The sequence below is a fragment of the Rhinoderma darwinii genome, chromosome 1, assembly GCF_050947455.1.
Source record: "Rhinoderma darwinii isolate aRhiDar2 chromosome 1, aRhiDar2.hap1, whole genome shotgun sequence".
Classification (NCBI taxonomy): Eukaryota; Metazoa; Chordata; class Amphibia; order Anura; family Rhinodermatidae; genus Rhinoderma; species Rhinoderma darwinii.
Genome location: NC_134687.1, coordinates 97,420,264 through 97,443,354, shown reverse-complemented (window position 1 = coordinate 97,443,354; position 23,091 = coordinate 97,420,264). Strand labels below are relative to the sequence as shown.

At 40.4% G+C, this 23,091-nt stretch overlaps 1 protein-coding gene across 1 annotated transcript in view; it reads right to left on the bottom strand.

Moving 5' to 3' along the window:
- The window catches only part of AGA (aspartylglucosaminidase), a 30,631-nt gene that overhangs the window by 2,723 nt on the left and 4,817 nt on the right, over positions 1-23,091 (bottom strand). The window contains exons 3-8 of the mRNA XM_075860227.1: positions 20,909-21,021; positions 16,894-17,006; positions 12,115-12,232; positions 11,952-12,027; positions 11,505-11,612; positions 7,148-7,281 (exon numbers count right to left, since the gene is read on the bottom strand). Of these exons, the coding sequence (XP_075716342.1) occupies positions 7,148-7,281; positions 11,505-11,612; positions 11,952-12,027; positions 12,115-12,232; positions 16,894-17,006; positions 20,909-21,021 (662 nt within the window). The remainder of the gene's footprint in view (positions 1-7,147; positions 7,282-11,504; positions 11,613-11,951; positions 12,028-12,114; positions 12,233-16,893; positions 17,007-20,908; positions 21,022-23,091) is intronic.

The window sequence follows — 23,091 nt, the reverse complement described above, 5'->3', positions numbered from 1 at the left end:
TGCAAAGGTTGCCTGCTTGAATCATTGCCCGTGCTGCTGTGATCACAGGATTTTATTTGCCAGCTCATTGTTTTCTTTCGTGGGGTCATTAAGAATTTAATTTTCCATTATTTATATTTATTAACAGGGTTGTACGAAATCAGAAAAAAAGGCTTTCCTTGAATACAACTGAGCTGCAATTTCAGGGATGGCCCATGGACAAAAGAGCCATTTGTTTTTGGAGAAAAAAAAGGGAGACATTTTCTTCTAATCTGATACAACTCTTTAATTATATCAGTTCCTGGAAAAAAAAAGGATGAATGACAGCCAATATCATCACCATTACAGCTTCCTCAGCATGTCATTTAGCTTTAATAGTTTTCTTGTATGACAAACATGCCTAGCTATGCAGCAATACAGGACTTGGGGATGTCTGTAGATGTGCCATTCAGTAGTTTACAGCAGCTGGGTGACAACGTAATGGGAACTATAATAGAATTGACTGAATAGAATTGTAAGAATTTGCTAGTCAAAACAAAGTGATATTTACATGAGGCTTTTTTTTTTTTTAAATCTTTATAGAAAATGTAGGCATTTCAAGCATGATGACAAAAGTGAATTGGACAAAGAAATACATGGCAAAGGCTTCTTTAAAACGTATTTCATTTACACCTTGCAGGCACGATCTGTGTGATTGTCAGTATCTTGCTGAAGACAGTTGAGGAGTTCTATGGTCCTCACCAAACCATTAATACACAAGTGTAAGTGAAGCGCAACGGTGTTTTGGCAGATATATCATTTTACCACATCACCCAGATGTCAACGTTGTGAACGGGACCGACTATTTCCCAATGAACACAATGGGTACAGCATGTTTGTTTCACCCTAGAACTGTGACAATAATGATTGATAAAAATTATTGTGGTAATAACCTCATGTCCTAAAGCCACAGTCCTGACCCCAGACTAAACATCTATTTTATCCCCCTCCCCCATATGATGACAAATATGATTTAGCCACAGACCAGGTCTCAGATCAATCATGGCTTCTCCCACATTACCAATGCAGAGAAGAAGTAAGCTCAAAGTCATCTGTCGCCATGACTATTGATAGGATCGCACTGGCAGCTTATAGCGATATATGGATGAAAGAATATCAGGGCTGAATATATCCATTAAGCATTGACATATCTAAAGTGACTGTCCAACAAGATAGTCGCTTTAACATGCACTTTTACAGGTGCTGCCCCACTACGCCTAGGAATGATTTTTTTTATTTTTATAGATCTAACCTTCTGTTTGTATTACTAACAACATGTCAGGATAATGCTAATGTCTGGACTTAACCCCTTAATGACCGGGCCATTTTGCACGTTAATGACAAAGGATTATTTCTTGTTTTTTCACGCTCGCATTCCAAGAGTCGTAACTTTTTTTTTATTCCGTCGACATAGCCGTATGAGGGCTTGTTTTTTGCGGGACGAGTTGTATTTTGTAATTGTACCATTTTTAGATGCTTATAATATATTGATTAAGTTTTATTAACTTTATTTTAGGAGAGAATTGAAAATAAGCAGCTATTCCAGCATTAATTTTCACGTTATAAATTTACGCCGTTTACTATGCAGCGTAAATAACATGTTAACTTTATTCTATGGGTCGGCACGATTACGGGGATACCAAATATGTAAAGGTTTTATATGTTTTTTCTACGTTTGCACAATAAAAAGCCTTTTAGAAAAAAATTACTTGTTTTTGCATCGCCGCGTTCCAAGAGCCGTAACGTTTTTATTTTTCCGTCGACGTGGCCGTATGTGGGCTTGATTTTTGCGGGACAATGTGTAGTTTTCATTAGTACTATTTTGGGGTAGATAGGACTTATAGATTAACTTTTATTTTATTTTTTATGATGGGAATGGGAGAAAAGAGAGAATTTTGCCGTTGTTTTTTTCGTTTTCTTTGGACGCCGTTCATCCGGCAGTTTAATTAAATGTGTTTATTTTATTGGTCAAGTTGTTACGATCGCGGGGATACCATATATGTGTATGTGTGATTTGTTTTGACACTTTTACTAAATAAAACCACTTTTTGGGCCAAAAAAGTAGTTTTATTTGACTTTGACTGTAATTTTATTTTTTCCACAAACTTTATTTAACTGATTGTCATTTTTTTTTTTAAGTCCCATCAGGACACTTCACTATGCGATCTGTTGATCGCATATATAATGCTTTGGTATACTTAGTATACCGAAGCATTATTGCCTGTCAGTGTAAAACTGACAGGCAACCTATTAGGTCATGCCTCCGGCATCGCCTAACATGCAGATGCTGAAGGCACACCTAGGGGTCTGTGTTAGACCCCCGGCTGTCATGGAAACCCGACGGCGACCCCCGATTTGTTTGCGGGGGCGCCGATCGGGTAACAGAGGGAGCTCCCTCCCTCTGTCAAACACATTAGATGCCGCTGTCACTATTGACAGCGGCATTTAATGGGTTAAACTGCCGGAATCGGAGCGTGCTTCGATTCCGGCAGTTGCAGCAGCAGCCGGGCTGTGTATAACAGCCGTGCTCCTGCCGCTGATCGCATGGGTACGCTGTCAGTACCCGCGCGATCACAGGACGGATATATCCGTCCTCCTGCGCGAACTAGCAGCTGCTGAGGACGGATATATCCGTCCTTCGGCGTTAAGGAGTTAAACAATTTACAAAAAATGCAAAATAACATAATGTATAAGCCATGAGGTTGTAAGGCATTAAGTCTCATAATCCAGGACACCTCACATTGAAATGACTTATGCTTCAGTGAGGATCTGCAGCGATTACCTTTAATATTTTCCAGAATCCAAATATTCGTAATCTTATTTTAATAAAGGAAATGTGTACTTGTAACACATGACCTACAAATACCTAGAAAATCATGCTGAATCTCGGAATTTACATAATTCATTCTTCTCATAACACAAGAAATATACTTAATACACAGTAGCAGCTAGTAATAAAACAATACTTAAAGAAGAACTCCAGCAAAGTTTTTTTCTGCTAAATCACCAGCAATATTCTAGCAGTGTCATTTGTTTCTTCCCAGCTCAGTTGCTTCCATACATTTTGAACCCTTTTATTATGGGCAGTTGTGTCATGTGATCTCAGTCTGACCACCATAATGGACCATGCTCTCATGCGTAGAGAGGAGGTCAGTATCTCTTATGTGTCTGACTTCCTGTGAACTACTGGATTACATCATCACCTATCAAATCCCTCCTGGCTGCACTGAGACCCCTCCCCACCCAGCTCCACCCTCTTTATGTCTCGCCATGCATATAGTGCTGCTGAAGAGCTTATTTCTACCCTATCTAAGGGTCCAGGAGTGCAGTGATATAAATCGGTAAGTCCATACAATGATTAGCTGCAGAGATATAAAACTCCCCTGGCTTACACGGTCTATAATATCTGTGAGTGATGTGTGCAGAGAGTCTAGTGTATTTCTATGAGATGCAGCTTCACCCTTCTTTCATCTGCTTCCAAGAGCTGACAGAGAAAACTATCGCTAGCAGGAGGCAGGGGGGACAGGCTTAAGCTGTGTTACATAGTAAGGCACTGGGATCCTGCAGTGTAAAGACAAAAGTTCTGTGTCACTGATATATCATTTGCTAGATAGTAAGTGCAGTGTGATGAGACTTCACCCCTTCTTCCTCCTCAGTAAAGCCAGAGGTATGATGGAAGATGTAGGCTGCATTGGGGGAACCATATCAGAGGGGAAGAAGAAACCAAGATGGCAGACAACCCATAAATGAAATATCAACTAAAGCAGTTATACACAAGGCATACACAAGAGCCTCTAAGTTATTCTTTAATAATAGCCTATGCTGCACTATATAGGCAAAAAAAAATATTGCTGGAGTGCTTCTTTAAGACTTGTTATTCCGAAGTGTAAGAAAGATGGGTAAAATCCCCAATGGGAGTTTTTTTGTTTTTTTCTGTTTTCTCGCATTGCATTTTAATTAGTCTATGAAAATGAAAATCTACTTTTTCTGAAAAAACTTAGAAATGTTTAATTTTTACAAGGAATAAAGGAGAAAAAAAAACACCCCAACATTTGTAAAGCAATTTCTCCCGAGTATGGCATATGTGGTCATAAATTGTTTATTAGAAATTAATTAACCCTTTCTGGACTGATACATATTTTGCTTTTTTAATTTTGTTATTCATTCCCCGCCTTCCAAGAGCCATAAGTTTATTTTTCCGTCAATAAAGTGGTGTGAGGGCTTATTTCTTGCTGGATGAGTTGTATTTTCTATTGGCACAATTTAATGTACTGGGAAACTGAAAATAAAATTCCTTGCAGACTAAAATTGGAAAAAACTGCGATTCCTCCATTGTTTTTTGGGGTTTGTTTTTACTGCTTTCACCGTGCAGTAAAAACGCCAACTTAATTTTTTTCTGCGAGTCAATACAATTACGGTGATACCAAATCGATATAGTTTTTTTCATATGCTACTTACTTTTACAAAGTAAAAACGATTTGTTGAAGAAAAAAAATAGTTTTGCCTCACCACATTCCGAGAGGCATCACTTTTTATTATTTGGTCGATTGAGTGGTGTGAGGGCTTATTTTTTGCGGGATGAGCCGTAGTTTTTATTGATACATACAACTTTTTGAGCACTTTTTAGTAATTTTTTTTTTTCTTTACAGCTAAGGTGACCAAAAAACTGGGATTTTGGCGTATTAAATTCTTATTTATGGCGTTCACCGTGCAAGTTAAATAATGGTATATTGTAATGGTGCGGACTTTTACGGATGCAGCGATACCAATTTTGTGTTTTTTGTTTTTTTTTTTATTTTTTACATTACTTTAGCGAAAAAATTTGAAAAAGGTTTTCTTTTGGACTTTAAATATTTAATTTGTTTCACTAATAACTTTATGAACTTTTTTTTTTTTTTACATATTTAATTAGTCCCCCTAGGTATATTGTCATTTTTATATGCTCCTGTAACAGCACAATCGCTGTTCCTGTCCATTCGTCCCAGATGTCAGCTGTAATACACAGCTGACACCCGCAGCGTATGACACGGGCTCATCGTGTGAGCCCGCTCCATATGTCACCCCCTGCACCCCGACATGCTATTAAGTCGTAGTGCGCGAAGGGGTTAATGCACAGCGGATGGTGCCGAGTGAAAATTAAAATTTTCCATTGATATTCCATTTTAGTGCACTATATGTTGTGCCCAGTTTGTGGCACTGAAGACAAATGCCTCATAAAATATTAATCCGGTTCTCCTGGGTATGGCGATGCCAGATCTGTGGACGTAAACTGCTGTTTGGGCACGCTGTACGGCTCAGAAGGGAGGGAGCGGCATTTGGCTTTAGGAGCGCAGATTTTGCTTGGTAGTAGTTCTGTTTGGAGTTTTACTGGTATTTCAGTTTATAATGTGGGGGCATATGTAATCTGTGCGGAGAACATCAGGGCATAATAGGAGGGTATAACAAATGGTGCCAGATGTTATCCGCTTTTGGAACACTGCACATTTTGCATCGCCATAGTCCGAGAGCCAGAATTTTTTTATTTTTTTCTCCACCGGAGCGGTGTGGGTGCTTATTTCTTGCGGGACAACCTGTAGTTTTCATTGGTACCATTTTGGGGTACATGCGATTTTTTTTTATCACTTTTTATTCCATTTTTGGGCAAGCAAGGTGACCAAAAACCAGCAATTCTGACAATGTTTTTTTTATGGCGTCTATCCTCTGCTATAAGTGACAATTTTACTTTATTCTGCGGGTGGATAAGGTTATGGCGATACCATACGTATTTAGTTTTTTTATGTTTTGCAGCGTTTGCACAATAAAATCACTTTTTGTTAATAAAATCGATTTTTTTTTTGTGTCATCATATTCTGAGAGCCATAACGGTTTTATTTTTCAGTCAAAAAAGCTGTGTAAGGGCTTGTTTTTTGCGGGATGGGTTGTAGTTTGTATTGGTACTATTTTGGGGCACATGCAACTTTTTGATCAGTTTTTATTGTATATTTTGGGGGGGGGTGACCAAAAATAGTGATTCTGGCATTGTTTTTTACTTATTTTCTTGCGGTGTTCACCATGCAGGAAAGATAACATTATAGTTTGAGTTGTTACGAACACGGTGATACCAAATGTGTGTACTTTTTTTTAACGTGTTCATTTTTTTCCTATAATAAAAGACTTCTAGGAAAAAAAAGCATTTTTTGTTTATATAACTTATATCTTTTAGAAAACATTTTTATTAACTTATTTATACTTTTTTTTTTTTTTACTTGTCCCACAAGGGGACTTGAAGACTTGCAGCTCTGATCGATGCTATAATACATTACACTACCTAGGTAGTGTAATGAATTCTAACTGTCATTGTGACGTGACAGTCACACTGACCGGAAGCCTATGAGGAAGAGCCTCCGGCTGGTCCTCATAGGCTTCTGTACATGGCTGCCCAGATGCCATTGTCTGCCCCCGTGATTTCATGTGGGGGCTGCCGATCTGCTCTAAACTCCTTAAATGCAGCGATCACAATTGACTGCCGCATCTAAGGGGTTGACTGACGAAATCAGCAGCAATGGGCCCCTGATCGGCAACGGGGAGAGGAGGGCACTACACCGCAGCGGCGGTTAACTGTCAAAGTACAGACGTAACTGCACGTCAATGTGAGCAAACTTACTGCTCACCTGAACGTGCAGCTCGTCAAGGTGCGGGAAGGGGTTAAAACGTTTCACACCTACCTGTCGTTAGCCTTGGTCTTTAAAAATATGTAGTCTGAAACTTAATTTGGGGGAGTTTTCATTAAAATGATATTTATCACCTACCTACAGGATAGATGATAAATGTATGAGAATAGGGGCACAAATGAGGTGAGGAGAGGCCCCCAGCTATCATACCTGCATCACCTATCCTGTGGATAGGTAATAAATGTTTGTGGTGGAGAAACCCCTTTATTATCACTAGGTTCCTCTAAATTAAATTATATATGAGCAGGGAATAGTAACTGTATTACTCTGCTGCAATGTTCTGATAATCAACGAAATGATCAGTTAGACATTCTGTACTAAAGTACAGTAATATAATCTGAAAATGAATCCCTGTTCAATAGCATGTATGTTTCTCAGAATGTATCGGTTTGATTCAACACGTGTAAACCTAAACTTACCATAACTTCCTGTCCTGTTGGCACAGATGATAGCCCCAAAAAAGACTGGATGGTGTTTCTGAATCCTAGCAATAGCCTTCTGGCATGCTGTGGTAGGGTCGGATCCCATCCTCATATTCTCTACAGCTTGATAACTGAAATAAATCAGTAAATAGCATCATTGCACTAACAACGTTTATAACGGTTACATGGTCAAAAGCAAAAAAAAGAAACATAGAACTCTGCATGTCGTATACTATGGAAAAACATTACCTTACAACAGAAGGAGTGCATAAACAGGGGGAGGGCAACTACAGATAGAGAACAAGATCGTGTAGATAGAGAACTGGGACTTCTTAATTAAACTGGGTGTGGAACGGAGGAAGGGGTTAGAATAGGTAATAAGGATACGTTTAAAATAATAAATTCCCTTAAAACCTCTAAATTATTTGCAATGTTAGAGGCCTGACAAACAAAATAAATGAACTAGAATCTATAATGTCAGAGGAAAAGTATGACATAGTGGGGTTAACAGAAATGGCTGGATGATCGCTATGACTGGTGGGGTTAACTAACAGGGTTACAGTTTATTCAGAAAACATCGTAAAAAACAGAAAGGGGGAGGGATTTGCTTTTATGTCCTTTTGAAAGCCCTTATTACCGGAAAATGTACATGATGTATATGAGGGAAATTAACATGTGGAGTCTCTATGGGTAGAAATACATGGAGGGAAAAATTATAATAAAATACTGATAGTGATTTGCTATAAGCCACCAAATATAATAGATTCCACAGAAAATCTTAGATGAGGCAGCAAATCCCAATGAGGAAGTTATTATGTGTGACTTCAACTACCCAGATATACCTGTGGATCTCACAAGGGAAACATGTTTCTGTCAATAACTAAAGTTAATTCCCTTTCCCAACTGGTGTAGGAACTAGAGAGAGGGCCCGTTTGGACCGAATACTAACCTATAGACCTGACAGTATAACAAAGGTGCAGGTTGGGGGGCACCTAGGAAATGGCGACCATAATATAATAAAACTTCCACTTGACTTTCAATATGATATAATGTCGAGGAGTTACAAAAACACTGAACTTCATGAAACAAAAGTTTGATCAGCTTAGCGATGTCCTTGACTTTGTCAACTGTCCTCAAAAATAAGAGTACAGAAACTAAATGGGATATTTTTTAAATCATCTTAAATTTGCAGTTACATACCCCCTGGAAATAAAAAAAAGTATTAGGAACAGGAGAAAACCAATGAGGATAAATGAAAATGTAAAGGGGGCAATAAACAAAAATAAAGCATTTAAACTACTGAAACTGGAAGTCAGTGAAGAAGCACTAAAAAGGTATAAGAAAAAAAATGATTTATGTAAAAAAACTGAATTAAGCCGTAAAACTGGAGAAAGAGGAACTGCCAGAGAGTAAAACTAACCCTAAAATATTCTTCAATTACATAAACAGAAAAAGAGTAAAACGAAAAGCGTTGGCACTTTAAAAACAAAAAAAAACAAAAAAAAAACATGACGGAGAAATTGTGGAGGATGATGTGGAGAATGTGAATTTATTGAAAAAAAAATTCTAAACTCTATTCACAGAGAAAAATTAAATGTCAGGTGAAATAGAGAGGAATAAAGTAAATTCTCCATATAATGTCACCTGTCTAACCCAGGAAGAAGTGCAGCGTGGCCTTAAAAAGATTAAAATAGAAAAATCACCGGCTCCACATGGTTTTCACCCTGTGTATTAAGGGAATACAGACAGACCATTGTTTCTGACGCACAGGATCCAGCTACAAATTATCACATCTAACTTCATGAACTTAGATGTGGCCGTTATTAGCTGGGTCAAAAGGTGGCCGCATGCGGGCCGCATGCTTGAGGCCTCTGACATCGCTGTCCATACATTAACAATGATGTCAGGGGCTTCCCCAGAACAGGAGTTCCCAGTGATGTCAGGAGCACAGCTGGAGTCCCAGGAAATGCCTACCAGCGATCTGCCCGGGACTCCAGCTCTGGGGTTGCCCCTGACATCTCTGTCCATATATGGACAGTGATGTCAGGATCAGAGCTGGAATCCCAGGCAGATTTCTAGAAGCGGCTCTGCTCCAGGACTTCAGCTCTGGGCAAGCCCCTGACATCACTGTGGCAGCATCCGCGGAAGGCACCGCGGCAGCATCCGCGGAGGGCACCGCGGCAGCATCCGTGGAGGGCACTACGTCAGCATCCACAGAGGGCACTGCGTCAGCATCCACAGAGGGCACTGCGGCAGCATCCACAGAGGGCACTGTGGCACTATCTAAAAAGGGGCTGCCCAATCTTGACATGTGTGTCTGCCAAACGCTGCTAACTGAGCCGCTGGACTGCATTTAGCGACACGTAAACTTTAAAACTGGATTGTTGAAATAAGCACGTGGAGAAATAGCTCAAATTTAGCGGTATTATTATAGTAATATAGTGTTCTAGTAGTTCAAATAACATTGATTAACAATAATTTTGTATTGTATCAAATTTGAAAGTAATGCGGCCCGTCAACTTCCCATTTTTTCTATATGAGACCCCTGGCTTAGATGCTCCAGTTAATCCCATCCAAATTGCCATCCCATCGACCTCCCCGCGACATCATAGCATGGTGCCAATGTGTTGTCATAGCAGCTGGGGTGCTACTGGGGGGCCCCCAGGTCTGCCATGTTAGACTGCTTACTAAATCCTGCCAGAGGCAGGGTTTAATAGGAGACCGTAGAAAGCACTATACACTGTAGTACATAAGAATTTCAGAGTATCGCACCAGCGATCTAATTATCACATGTTCAAATTAACTAGTAGGTAAATAAAGTTTAATAAAGTTTTTAACACAATACAAAAGAAAAAAAAAAGTATTAAATAACCTCCCTTTCCCCATTTTTTTCTGTAACACAACTTAAAAAAACTAGTAAAAAACATACAATTGGTGTTGCCGCACCCATCAAAGTCTGAACTTTTACAATATAATGATATTTGTCCTACACTTCAGAATTGCTGTCTTTTCGTCTCTTCAGCTCACAAAAATAATGGAAAATATAGTGTTTAAAAAGTTGTATGTGACCCAATGTAGTACCAATAAAACTACAGCAATTTTTTTTTAAACAAATAGTTTTTACTCTGTAAAATTAATAAAAAAACAAAAAACCTATATCAATCTGGTATCAGCGTAATCATACTAACCCACAGAATAAAGTAACATGTAATTGATCGCAGTAAAGTCAAAACACAAAAAACAATGAAATTGCTGTTTTTTCCCCCATTCTACCTCACAAAATATTTGTAAAAAAGTTTTGAGTACATTATATGGTATATTACATGGTGCCAGTAAAAAATACAACTCTTCCCACAAAAAACAAGCACTCATACGCGTATTTCAACAAGAAAATAAATAAAAGTTATGGTTCTTAAAGGGCAGGGAGGAAAAAAGCAAATGAAAAAACAAAAAAAAAAAAATGGCCTGGACCTTAAACGGAATGTGTTAGCAAAAAATGTATTTTTTTTTTTAGTTAAAGAATTAGTGTGTAGGTGATTAAACATTGTTCTAATTTTTTTTAGTCAGGAAATATTATAAATTAGATTCTAATTTATAATATTTCCCAGCACTGGTCACTAGATGGAGCAATTCCCAAAATTGCAGCATTGCATGTGGTAAAGCAACCACATTGCTTTATGCTGCAAAATTGGGAAAAAATCCCTCGCTCTAGTGAGCGCTTAGAATCCCCCCCCTCCTTTATCCTGGCTAGTGCCGGGAGAAACGAGGGGATTTAACGGTCTAACCTCCTACACTGTGTGTCGCCATTTTTTGAGCTAACACACAGTGTAGAAGGTTAACATACAGTAGTAAACACGCTGAAACACGAACATACATAGAAATCACTTACCTGCCTCTGTCGCCGCCGCTCCCTCCGGTCCGTCCGCTGCCGCTGCTCCAAGTGCACAAGTCCGGAAGCCGCGACCGGAAGTAGTAATCTTACTGTCCGGCCGCGACTTCCGGTCCACAGGAAAATGGCGCCGGACGGCGCGCAGTTCAACTTGGACTGTGTGGGAGCGGCGCATGCGCCGTTCCCACACAGACGGCGTACACCATAGTGGATGGAACGGGCCCCGTTCGCATTCACTATGAGACTGGGGCTGCCGTATTCCATGTCTGTATGTGTCGTTAATCGACACATACAGAAATGGAGTAAAAAATGGCAGCCCCCATAGGGAAGAAAAAGTGTAAAAATAAAAAAAAGTAAAACACAAACACACAAATAAATATAAAAGTTTTTAATAAAAGACTAAAATCAAACTGATGTTAAAAAAAAATATTTTGTGACACTATTCCTTTAAGAGGTGAACATTACCTTGGTAAGAATCGCATCATGGTGTCCCCATCTCCAGTGGCGGCTGCTCCTCCCACTGAACTGTCTGCATAGGATCCGGCTCCAATCAATGGCGAGTCTCCTACCCGTCTAGACAAAAGATAAAATTAACCTTTTCTTACATTTATTTTTAAATGAAACATTTCACAGGTATGACTTTGGCGATATTCATTCATGAACAAGATATTATAAAACTTTAAACTTCATAATAATATACATTTCCATTGTGCACCATGTATCTAAAAAGACTATTCGCGGTCTGCTTTCAGAAACGGCGGAACAGTCTTCCTCCTATTTGACAATATGAATGAACAATATCTTATTCTATAAAGAAATAATTCGTGTATTTCATGGGGGAAAAAAAGAACATGTACAGATATGTCCAACACAGAAAGAACAGGTGACTTTATACAAGAAATATTCACTTACCCAGGGATTTTGTGAGATGCTCCATTTGTGGAGGTACCAGTAGCAACATTTCCATTTTTATCAACTGCAATCATTCCTAGTCAACCAATATATAAAAAGATACATAAAAGTAACAAATCTCAAAATGTATATTATAATTATGATATTCATATCAGACACTTACCAATGGTATCATGGCTGTGCAAATTCACTTTTTTCTGTAAGGAGGATGTTTTTCCTTCTGGTAAACGTCTTACAGGTTTATAAGGGCCACAGGTCTTCGCAGGATCTGGAATCACATTCTGAGAGCCACATGTAATATTGTGCAGTCTTGTGTTAATACCACTTATATCATATTTTGTCAAATATTCTAAATCCACTTTTACAGTCTTACATTTAGGAGTTCTATATTACGCTAACCACAGACATTAAATATTTGTAGATCGAACGTGTAGAGGGTAGCCTGACTGTTTCCCAAAGTCGTCTATTAAGCTGTCCAAGTCTTTGCTCCCCTGGGGAAAAGGGGTGCCCAAATCTTTTACAGTCGCTTATCCCCTATTGAAATAACATACAGGTCTGTCAGTGTTAAGAAGAAATCTGTCATTTAATAGGTATGCCATCTTCAGGATTATTTGATTTATAAAGTGCTACTGACTTATTATTTAAGAACACGGGCTAACTAGCTGTAATACTGCAAATACTAAATTTGGTATCTATAGCTGAACACACAGGAGCTGCTCAGTCAAAAATCGACTTTAGAAGTACCTGGAATGTGTATGGACCACAAGAGTACCTGTTTTTTTTTTGTCATTTTCTGTACAGAACTATTTCCATGCCATAATTATTCCTAAAACTCTTCTTCTGATAGACTGGTCATGCTTCACAGTCAAACAGTATATGGAATATTTTTTTTTTACTTTCCATCACTCTTGTTGCATCAGACAATTCAGCATGGGCGAAATTCTTCACCAAGCAGAGCTTCATTCACCCATTAGAAAGATTAAAATGTTTCTGTCTTCTCAAACCTTGTATCAAAGAGGGACCACAGTGCCAGTCTATAAGTGAGGAGATCCTATGTATGGTACTTTAGAGGGCAATAGGGTTAGAAACAGGCAGGGACGTTAGCTGACCCTCCCACTGGATGAGAAAAGCAGCTGCATCTTCCAGCCTTTGAAAAAGTCTAAAAGGGGAATAAAATGCAGTAATGTACACCTTAGTGCTGATGACATGCCTAACTGAGCTTATAGCACTGTTCCTAAGTACTGCTTTTACCAGTGTGCCTGGAGTTCATGTCTAAACGTTGTAGCTATTTATCCGTTATATGACAATAATCATTAAAATGTGTTAGAAAAAAAAATGGAGGTTAAAGCAAGTTAAATCTACATTTAGTATTACAGAATTAACTATTTTACAATTCTTTAGACAATTATGTTCTTCAACTGTGAATGACAAAAATTCTCCGTATACATGTGGTTTGCATACAATGCATACATTATTCACATTATACAAGTTGCATCTCCAAGTACAATCCTGGCAAAATGTTTTGAGATGGACACAAATGTTGGTTTTCAAAGTTTACTGCTTCAGTTTTTATAGTAGTAATTTGCATTAACTATAGATTGTCATGAGGAGTGATCAGATGAATTCAAATTAATTGCAAAGTCATTCCTTGCCATGAAAATTAACTTAATCACAAAAAAAATCATTTCCACTGCATTTCAGCCCCGTCACAAAATGACCTGCTAGCATCATTTCAGTGATGTTCTCGTTAGCTCAGGAGAAAGAGATAGGCCCCATGCACACGACCGTAAAAAATCTCCGTAATTGCGGACTGTAATACCGTCTGCAATTACGGACTCATTCAGTTCTATTGGCCGCGGACACTTTTCCTTATTGCTAAGGATAGGTGTCCGTGCCGTAGAACTGTACCACAAAATATAGAACATGTTCTATCTTTTGCGTTTTACGGGCCGTGCTCCCATACTTTGTATGGGAGAACGGGCCTAAAATGCAGGCTGCGGCCATGCCCGCGATCGGGGCCGTGATTACGGGCATGGCCGTGTGCATGAGGCCTTAACTAGTACAACGCAGCTGATATCACTCGGTCATGCTGATTGAATAAGAGCAGACTGGTTGCTTGAAAGGGGAATGGTGCTTGAAATCATTGTCTTCTTCTGTTAACCATGGTTACCTCCAAGGAAACACGTGCAGTCATCGTTGTTTTGCATCAAAAGGGCTTTACATTGCTGCTTGTAAGATTTTCCCCTAAATCAAACCATTTATCGGATCATCAAGAACTTCAAGGGGAGAGGTTCAATGGCTGTGAAGGCTTCATGGCACCCAAGAAAGTCCAGTAAGTGCCAGTACCGTTTCCTAAAGAGGATTCAGCTACCGGATCGGTTCAACATCAGTGCAGAGCTTTCTCAGGAATGGCAGCAGGCAGGTTTCAGTGCATCTGCATGCACAATGAGATGAAGGCTTTTGGTGGCTGGCCTGGTGTCAAGAAGGGCAGCAACAAAGCCACTTATTTCCAAGAGAAACATCAAGGACAGAGTGACATTCTGCAGGAAGTATAAGGATTGCCCTGCAGAGAACTGGGGTAAAGTTTTTTTTCTCTGATAAAGCCCCCTTCAGACTGTTTGGGATATCTGGAAGGATTGTCCGGAGAAGAAGAGGTAAGCACTACCATGAGTTCTATGTCATGCCAACAGTAAACCATCCTGAGACCATTCATGTGTGGGGTTGCTTTTCATCTCACTCACAATTTTTCCCAAGAAAACTTCCATGAATAAAGAATGGTATCTAAACATCCTCCAAGAGAAACTTCTCCCAACCATCCAGAAGCAATTTGGTGATGAATAATGTTTTTTTCCCAGCATGATAGATCACCTTGTAACAAGGCAAAAGTGATAACTAAGTGGCTCTGTGAACAAAACATTTAAATTTTGGGTCCATGGCCATACAACTCCACAGATCTCAATCCCATTGAAAACACGTGGTCAATCCTCAAAAAGCAAATTGACAAACAAAAACACAGAAATTGTGATAAGCTCCAAACACGGATTAGGCAAGAATGGGTTACCATCAGTCAGGATTTGGCCCAGAAGCCGATATCCAGCATGCCAGGGCGAATAGTCTTCAAAAAGAAGGGTCAACACTGTAAATATTGAGTCTTGCATAAACTTGATGTATTTGTTAATAAAAATTTAAAAACGTATGAAATGCTTAGGCCCTGTTCACACAGAGTTTTTTGCAGGCAGATATTCTGCTTGGAAAAATCAGCTCCGGTTTTTTTAAGTGGTATTGTACCACACGTGTTTTTTGCCACGATTTTTGACGCATTTTTTTTTAGCTATCTCTTCAGCAGAAAGTTGTAATAACCACTAGCGTTTTTTGCCGAAAAACGCATAAAAAACGCGTTTATTTCCGTCTCCCATTGATTTCAATGGGGGTTTTGAGGCGGAAAACGCCTCAAGATAGGGCAAATAGGCTCGAGGTAAAAAAAACGTCTCCACCTCCCATTGAAATCAATGGGAGTCAATTTCGGGCGTTTTTTGCTGCGGTTTCCGAGGCAAAAAAAACTCAGTGTGAACAGGGCCTTATAATTGTACTTCAGTAACCATAAAAACATCTGACTAAAAGATCTAAAAACACTGAAGCAGCACATTTTGTGAAAAGCAAAATGTGCGTCAGCCTCAAGTCTTTTGGCCAGGACTGTAGAGGGAAAGAAAGTGGTACTCAACCAATGACACAAACAGTACCAACACTGGTACAAACAGTTTTTACCCGCTTTTTCTACTAAGAAATGAAGACTAAAAGAAAACGTCATTGGTTGAGTGCCACTCTCTTTCCCTCTGCTTGGAGATACGGTTTACTTTGTTTCCGGAGTTTAGCACCCCTTGCGTTTTGCATTACTTGACCTGCTGGAATTCCTAGGCAGTTTCTGCCCTCTGCCTGACTGTTAACTCATGCAGTGCCGACCCACTCTCACGTTTTGCTAGTATTATACAAGTGGCAATGATGACCAGTGCCACATCCAAGAATATGCATCTTATCTCTATATGCTGTGTTATCTCGAAGTATTTTTTTCTCCATAAGCTTGAAATAAAAAACAACAACTTTTTAACACTTGATGAAATGCAATTTCCTCGCATCTGTATTACGATACCATATATCACTCTGCATGACATGCTGTAATCTATCCAGTGGTACTTGTGTCACCTAAGTTGTCATGCAGTTTTGTTGCCCATTGAGCTCTACCCCTGTGAATTTGATTTCAAAGCTCAATGTATACAGATGTGCGTCATTTACAGTCTAAAATACGGCAACCATGTCTGAACTAGAATTGTAAAACAAGCTTTAGTAATACACAATACTGGAATTTTACAAAAAATTTTATTACATTTCACAGCTGTGATATCACAATCCTAGAAGTGAAGACTGAGCGGAGGTAACCAATCACAAAGCTGAAAACGTGATATTAGCATGTTTGACGCGTCCCTACAGTTGTACTCCTGCTCAAACTGACATCCGATGTGGAGTGGCGCTACTGCAGGATGGGCGTCACAGTTGTCGTGGCAACTGTATGATGCCCATAAAGTATCTATTTTATTAATTAGAAATGGACCCGCACACGATACTCTTTGGGCGTCGGAAGGTTGCCACACAAACTGTACAGCCCAACACACAGGAGCATCTATCTCTCCGCGCCGGGTGTCAGTTTGGGTGGGAGAGTACAACTGGAGGAACACTTTAATGTTAGCATTTTATGTTGGGCCGTCTTCCGGGAGGTTCTCTACCCATGGCTGCCTGATAATTCGGACTGTTTGATAATCATGTCCTCTTAATGCTGGATTAAAGGCATTTTACTATATATATATATATATACACACACACACACTATACATTTCTAAGGTAAATACTGAATGTCTAATGTATTTGTCAAATCACTAATATTACTTACCTTCCGAAAGTTTGGTTGGCACTCCTGATCGAGCCATTTCGAGTACATGGATAACGATCTGTTGGTGGTTAAGTCTTCACACACAAAACCCATACTCTCAGCAAACAAGGATGCTAAAATTGATGTATTTTATAAGTTATAGTCTGGTTTTAATTGTTATTATTCAGCTTTTTCTTGCTGCCCCATAAACTGGCCTTTTCACATTACAATTTGCAAAGTAAAATTCAAATCAATTTTAGAAACACAAGACAGCACTTTATGAGCCACAGAAATGAGTCTTCTTATATAAGTTCAGACCTCTGTCAATTTTATAACGGCAACTCAGGAGAAAAGCGGAGACTCTAATAACTCCACTATTTTTGTTCAGAATGCAGTAGGAGTGAACTTACAAGAGCAGTCTTAATGTGCACAGATCAGATTGTCTTCATTGCATTGCTATTAAATAAAGCCGGACCTACTAGTGCTGCACCATGGGAACATAAAACACACAATGTACTGCTAGCAACTACCGACTCCTGGGAAGGAGAATGAACGCCTTGGGTCACAGTTGATTCTGATAACCACTAAGTTTCAATAAAGAATAATTTCTAGTTTAACCCTTTCACTATAGGGGCTAGGGCTATTACAGCCCAGAATTTAAGCTTTTAAGTGATGCCGAGCAAACTTTTCTAGGAACAATATTCAGGGTGCAGTACTCATTTGCATCAATCCTGCTGTACAGCCTCCAGTGACTCCATACATCTAATCACCTCCTGTCCATAATCAGTTCACTTGTCAACGTGACTCAAATATTTACCGCCATCTGGATCACAAGATTTGTGGTCTCTTCAGTTCTGATGATCGTGTGCAGCTATGTGCATGTAGATATAGGCATTAGTGGCACGCAAATGTAACAAGGGCCTGCTATAAATACAGATATGGACACACGCGATTGCTTCAACCGTTTCTTTACTTGGCAACCTATGCACTCTTCCGGGCAATTGACCTGAGGAAGCGGTATACTACTGAGGTCAGGAATATCAACCTCACCGGAGTCCCATCCTGATCTATGTCTGGTGTGTGAGCATGTCACTCTTGCTCTCCTTCCGCTTGGGCCCTTGTGGGTCACTGTGGGGCCACCCACTACCTTGGCAGAATATGGCGCAATGGGTCTTTGCAATGGCTAGCAACTACCTTCTTATCAGATCCGCTCAGCGGTCACTGGTTTTAAGACAGGTGACCTATTTGTAGGCCACACAGAAAATCTGACTGACTTTACAGTATAGAATCTCTTAAAACCAACAGCAAGGACACTTCTTCTATGCAGTCACAGCACAATCTGTCGCCATATCTTGTCAAGGACTCATTTAGAATTGATGTATGGCATATCCACCTTAGACATCACGACAGAGAGCGGGCACGCAAGTGGTCGTTTATAATAGACGTATGGCATATCTCCCTTACACCAAGCACTGCACATCCTGAACTTTTTCATCTTAGGCACTATTTTTTATTTTATAATTTAGGATATATTTTTGTTTGACAAAGGGTTAAAGGGGTATTTGGTTTGAGTAAAGGAGGGTATGGTCCGAAATAGCAGCGGCCGCATGCAGCCGAAAGCCCACTCACGTGTGGTGGCCAGTGATACACGATTTTGCCTGGTATTACCAGCAAAAATCATGCGGTCAAGAGTTTCGGCCGCCGCTACGCGGGATTATACCCTAAAGCTTTTTCAATGTATAATGGAAAGTTATACAATTTGCCACTATATTTTGTGTATCAATTCCACACAGTTTTCTTCCATTGTATAAAAATTTGTCCTGGGCATGTTATGGACACACAACTGCACAGCTCGTTACAGTGAAGTTATCATAGCTTTGTCTTGCAACAAGCTGAGCACCTATGTGATCATCACATGACCAGGACAGATTTTTTTTCTTATCCACTATTTACACTACATGTAGAAGAAAAAAAATCAGCGCAAATTTGAGGGTATGCTGAAGATTTTGTAATCTGCACCATGTCAATTCTGCTGTGGATTTGTCAAGGATTTTCACCTCAGATTTCACATTTCGCAATGCATAGGGTGAAATCTGCGCCAAAATCCACATGTAAGACAGGCAGATTTTGCAAAACACATGCAGACTATTTCCGCCGCGAATGTCGCAGCAAATCCGCAGTATGTGGACTCAGCCTTAGGCCGGATTCACACGAGCATGTGCGCGCGCAAAAAACGCGGCGTTTTGCGCGCACAAAAGGCACTTGACAGCTACGTGATTTTCGCGCAGCCGCCATCATTATGACACTCCGTTTGGATGTTTGTAAACAGAAAAGCACGTGGTGCTTTTCTGTTTTCATTCATCCTTTTCACAGATGTTGCGCGAATCACGCTGGTCGCACGGAAGTGCTTCCGTGTGGCATGCGTGGTTTTCCCGCACCCATTGACTTCAATGGGTGCGTGATGCGCGAAAAACGCTCAAAGAACGAACATGTCGTGACTTTGACGCAGCTGACCAACGCTGCGTAAAAATCACGCACATGTCTGCACGGCCCCATAGACTAATATAGGTTAGTGCGACGCGCGTGAAAATCACGTGCGTTGCACGGACGTATATCCCGTTCGTCTGAATAAGCCCTTAGGGTATGTTCACACGTCTTAACAAAATACGTCTGAAATTACGGAGCTGTAAAACGCCCGAATTACGTCTGGAAATAGGCCGTGTGAACATACCCTTAGTCCTTACCCTTAGGCCTTATTCACACGGAACTATATAAATCAATGTGGCCTTTCACACGGCCGTTGTTTCAACATACTGTGTGAAGGGTCCATGAGAAAATAGGACATGTCCTATTTTTTCACGCTTCACGCATCCCTCCATAGACTCTAGTCTATGGGGGATGCGTGATATCGCCCTCCACAGCGCAGGGCACAGATGCACCTCGGACGTGAAAAATTGCAGTTTTTCACATCCGAGATGCGCAACGCCGGTGAATCTAGCCTCACTGTTGAAGTACAGCTGTCATTTTGTTCATGCTGCCCTATGTAAAGTAATGAAGTGACACTTCTGCTTGGCTTAGTCATGTTTTATCTGAAAACCCCCCCCAGCGTTTGTTAGTAATTACCGGGATCTGCTATAGGGAAGGAAAAAAAGAGACAAATGCTCAAGAGGCCTCCACCTCACACTTCCTTCCAGAGCTCCCCAGACAAAACATGGGGAACTTGAAAGTGTTAAGAGTAGCTTTAACAATATAAGGCCCTGTTTACACAGAGTTATTTGCCGTGGAAACTGTGGCAAAAAACTTCCAAAATTGCCTCCCACGGAAAAAAACGCTTGCGGGAAAAAGAGCAGTCCCTCCATCTAATTTTCCATTTGAATGCCGCGATCAGCTTTGATCGAGGCATTCAAGGAGGTTAACAGCGGAGAGAAGCTTATGTCCACCGTTAGAGCGGGGCTGCGGCTGCGTATTACAGCCGTTGCCCCGCTCCTGATCACGCTCGCACACTTGTTGTCCCCGCGCGATCAGCATGACGTCTATGCCCGTCACGATGTGGCAATGTCCAGCCACTCATGACGAGCATAGATCTCATGCGTCCTCAACCGGCTAAAAGATACAAGGAAAAAAAAATAAAAATGAAGAAAATTAACAAAACGCCCTATATTGTAAATTCTTTTTATCTTACTTTTTTCTGAAGATTTAATGGCCTGAAGCCCCAGGCTATACTACCGACAGATTCTGATAACAAAATGTTCCTTTCTATTTCTTTTGGGTGCTGTGTTTTTATGAGACCATTTGGGAATTCAAACAGAGGACTAGAAAGTTCTTTTAATTCTACAAAAAAAACAAAAACCCTTTGGGTTCTATTCACATGTCACAGTCATATCGCGTTTTTTGTACTGATATTTGCAAAGCCATTGTGTTTTTTCTCTATTTTGCGAAAAGCATGGCAAAAACCATGATATGACCACGTGAATAGACTTAATTAGATAAGGATGAGAGGTACAAGCAAACATTACAGTAGTTAAGATCTACATACCGGACTCCCCAACTAGAAATGTGTGCTGTGTGTGCTCCATGACAGCTCTGGCAACACCGATGGCGTTTTTAATTCTTCTTAAATTGGCTACTGCGCCAACTTCCATTGTGTTGCTGAAATACAGAAAAAGTAATAAGGTAGATGACATTTATTCCCTTCCTAAGCCCCCTTGTTGACCTACACTGGGGGTGTGTGGGTGTGTGTGTGGGGTGCGTGTGCGTGTGTGTGTGTGTGTGTGTGTGTGTGTGTGTGTGTAAATGTTGTCAAACACTGTTTATGTATCCTCCAATTTATCTTCATGAATAACGGTCAGGTTCAACGATTTTGTTTAATGTCCCATACAGATGGTTTATATATCCTACGGTCCCAGTAATTTTGAAATAAGCCTACAGTACAGAAGTTTTGAGTAGTTGGAGCAGGAGACTTTAAAGGCTATGTACATCTTGTAAATCGTTTTTTTGTTTTTTTAAGAAAAATGCCAGTGTGATTGGTGCAACTTTCGAAATACTATTTATTAAAAAATATTTTTACTTTTTGAGATACAGCTGCTATCTATTCTGTATACAGAGCAGATGTATCTTCCGCTGAGACCTGAATCCGTCAGGTCAGCAGGACTGACAAGTTCAGTGTCAGCGGGTCCTGCGTGTCTCTGACACGCATTATCCACCTGCAATCTATCACATCTAAGTTAAGAACTTAGATGTGATCGGTAACAGCTCGATCCTGCGGTTCAGAGACACGCAGGACCCGCTGACAATGAACCCACTCTAGGATAATCTCCCCCTTGGGACCAGCAGGCTGAGGGATATAAGAGGTGTGATGTGAGTGGAAGAGATTAGGAGGGGAGCTTGTACTCTGTTGAGGCAGTTTAGGATCATATAAGCCTCAGCATTTCTTGGTCATGTAGTGTTCAAAATGTGTGTGGATCTGATCCCGTAGGCGCCTTGTGGGCTTCGCTTATGGCAGAAAGACAAAATGAGGGTGTGTTCACATTAGTGGCGGGCTTCCGTTCATGGGTTCCGTTCGACCTTTCCGTCTGTGGAACCGATGAGCGGAAAGCCAATCGCAAACCAAAGCTTCGGTTTGCATTACCATTGACTTCAACGGTAATGCTTCTGTTGCAATTGGTTTCCGTTTGATTCAGTTCCGTAAGGACTACGCTATTGTTTCCGCAAAAAAACCTTATGGCCCTAAATCCTATTTACTTTTTTTTGGGGAGTTACAGACACAGCGTAGCTCAGTGAGCTCGGCTGTTTCCAGAATTCCGACATTTCTTGTTCTTGACATAGGTGCGGGTCCCAGAAGTGGATATGCCATAAATGTCTGTGGTAAGAACAACCCTTTAAGAGATGTAGAATTTATGTAACTGGTACATTTCGGTGATTTTGTTTTGTATACTACACCTAAAGAGACTGTGGATAAAGTGTTGATCTATCCAATGTGTTTGGCCTGACTTCCTTTTCCTCCTCTTTTTGTTTTTCTTGTCATTGTTATAGCGGTTATCTTGATTTTGGTTATCCATTTTTTTGTAACGGCTGCAAGTGCGAAAAGAAGGCAAAAAAAACCCCCAAAAACGCAGTATTTACTTATCTTTTCCCCCAACGATCCAGCGCTGATGTTCTGGCTACACTCCCTGTGATTGTTTACATGCACGTAGCATGTGACCGCTGCAGCTAATCAGAGAGCTCGGCGGTGACGAATCTGATTTCTGGCATTATGTCAGCAATACAACACATGAACGCTGAGCCCTCTAAATAGCTGCAGCGGTCACATGCTACGTCCATGTAAACAATCACAGGGAGTGTTGCCGGAGCATCAGCGGTTGATTGTCGTGGAAACGATTAGGTAAGTTCTGTTTTTTTCGTTTATTTCTCTCATTTGCGACACTATTTGAAACATCACTGAAGTCTTTCCTATTGGCGCTTCTAAAAATGCTCCAAAAAGAGGCTGGCAAAATTGAAAAATGCTTTGAAAATCAGCTAGTAAAATGTCCAGATTTGAGAGGCTATTTTCTTGTATTTTTCGGCTTGAAGGTATGCCATGTGAACAGTGCCCTAAACCGTGTGATATTTTGGTGCGCAGTTCTAAGTCGTGCTCCACACTACCGCCACACGTCTGGTACATGTACAGGCACCCTAAGGTAAACGTATCCCGAGCGGCAGTAAGGGAAAAACAGGAAAATC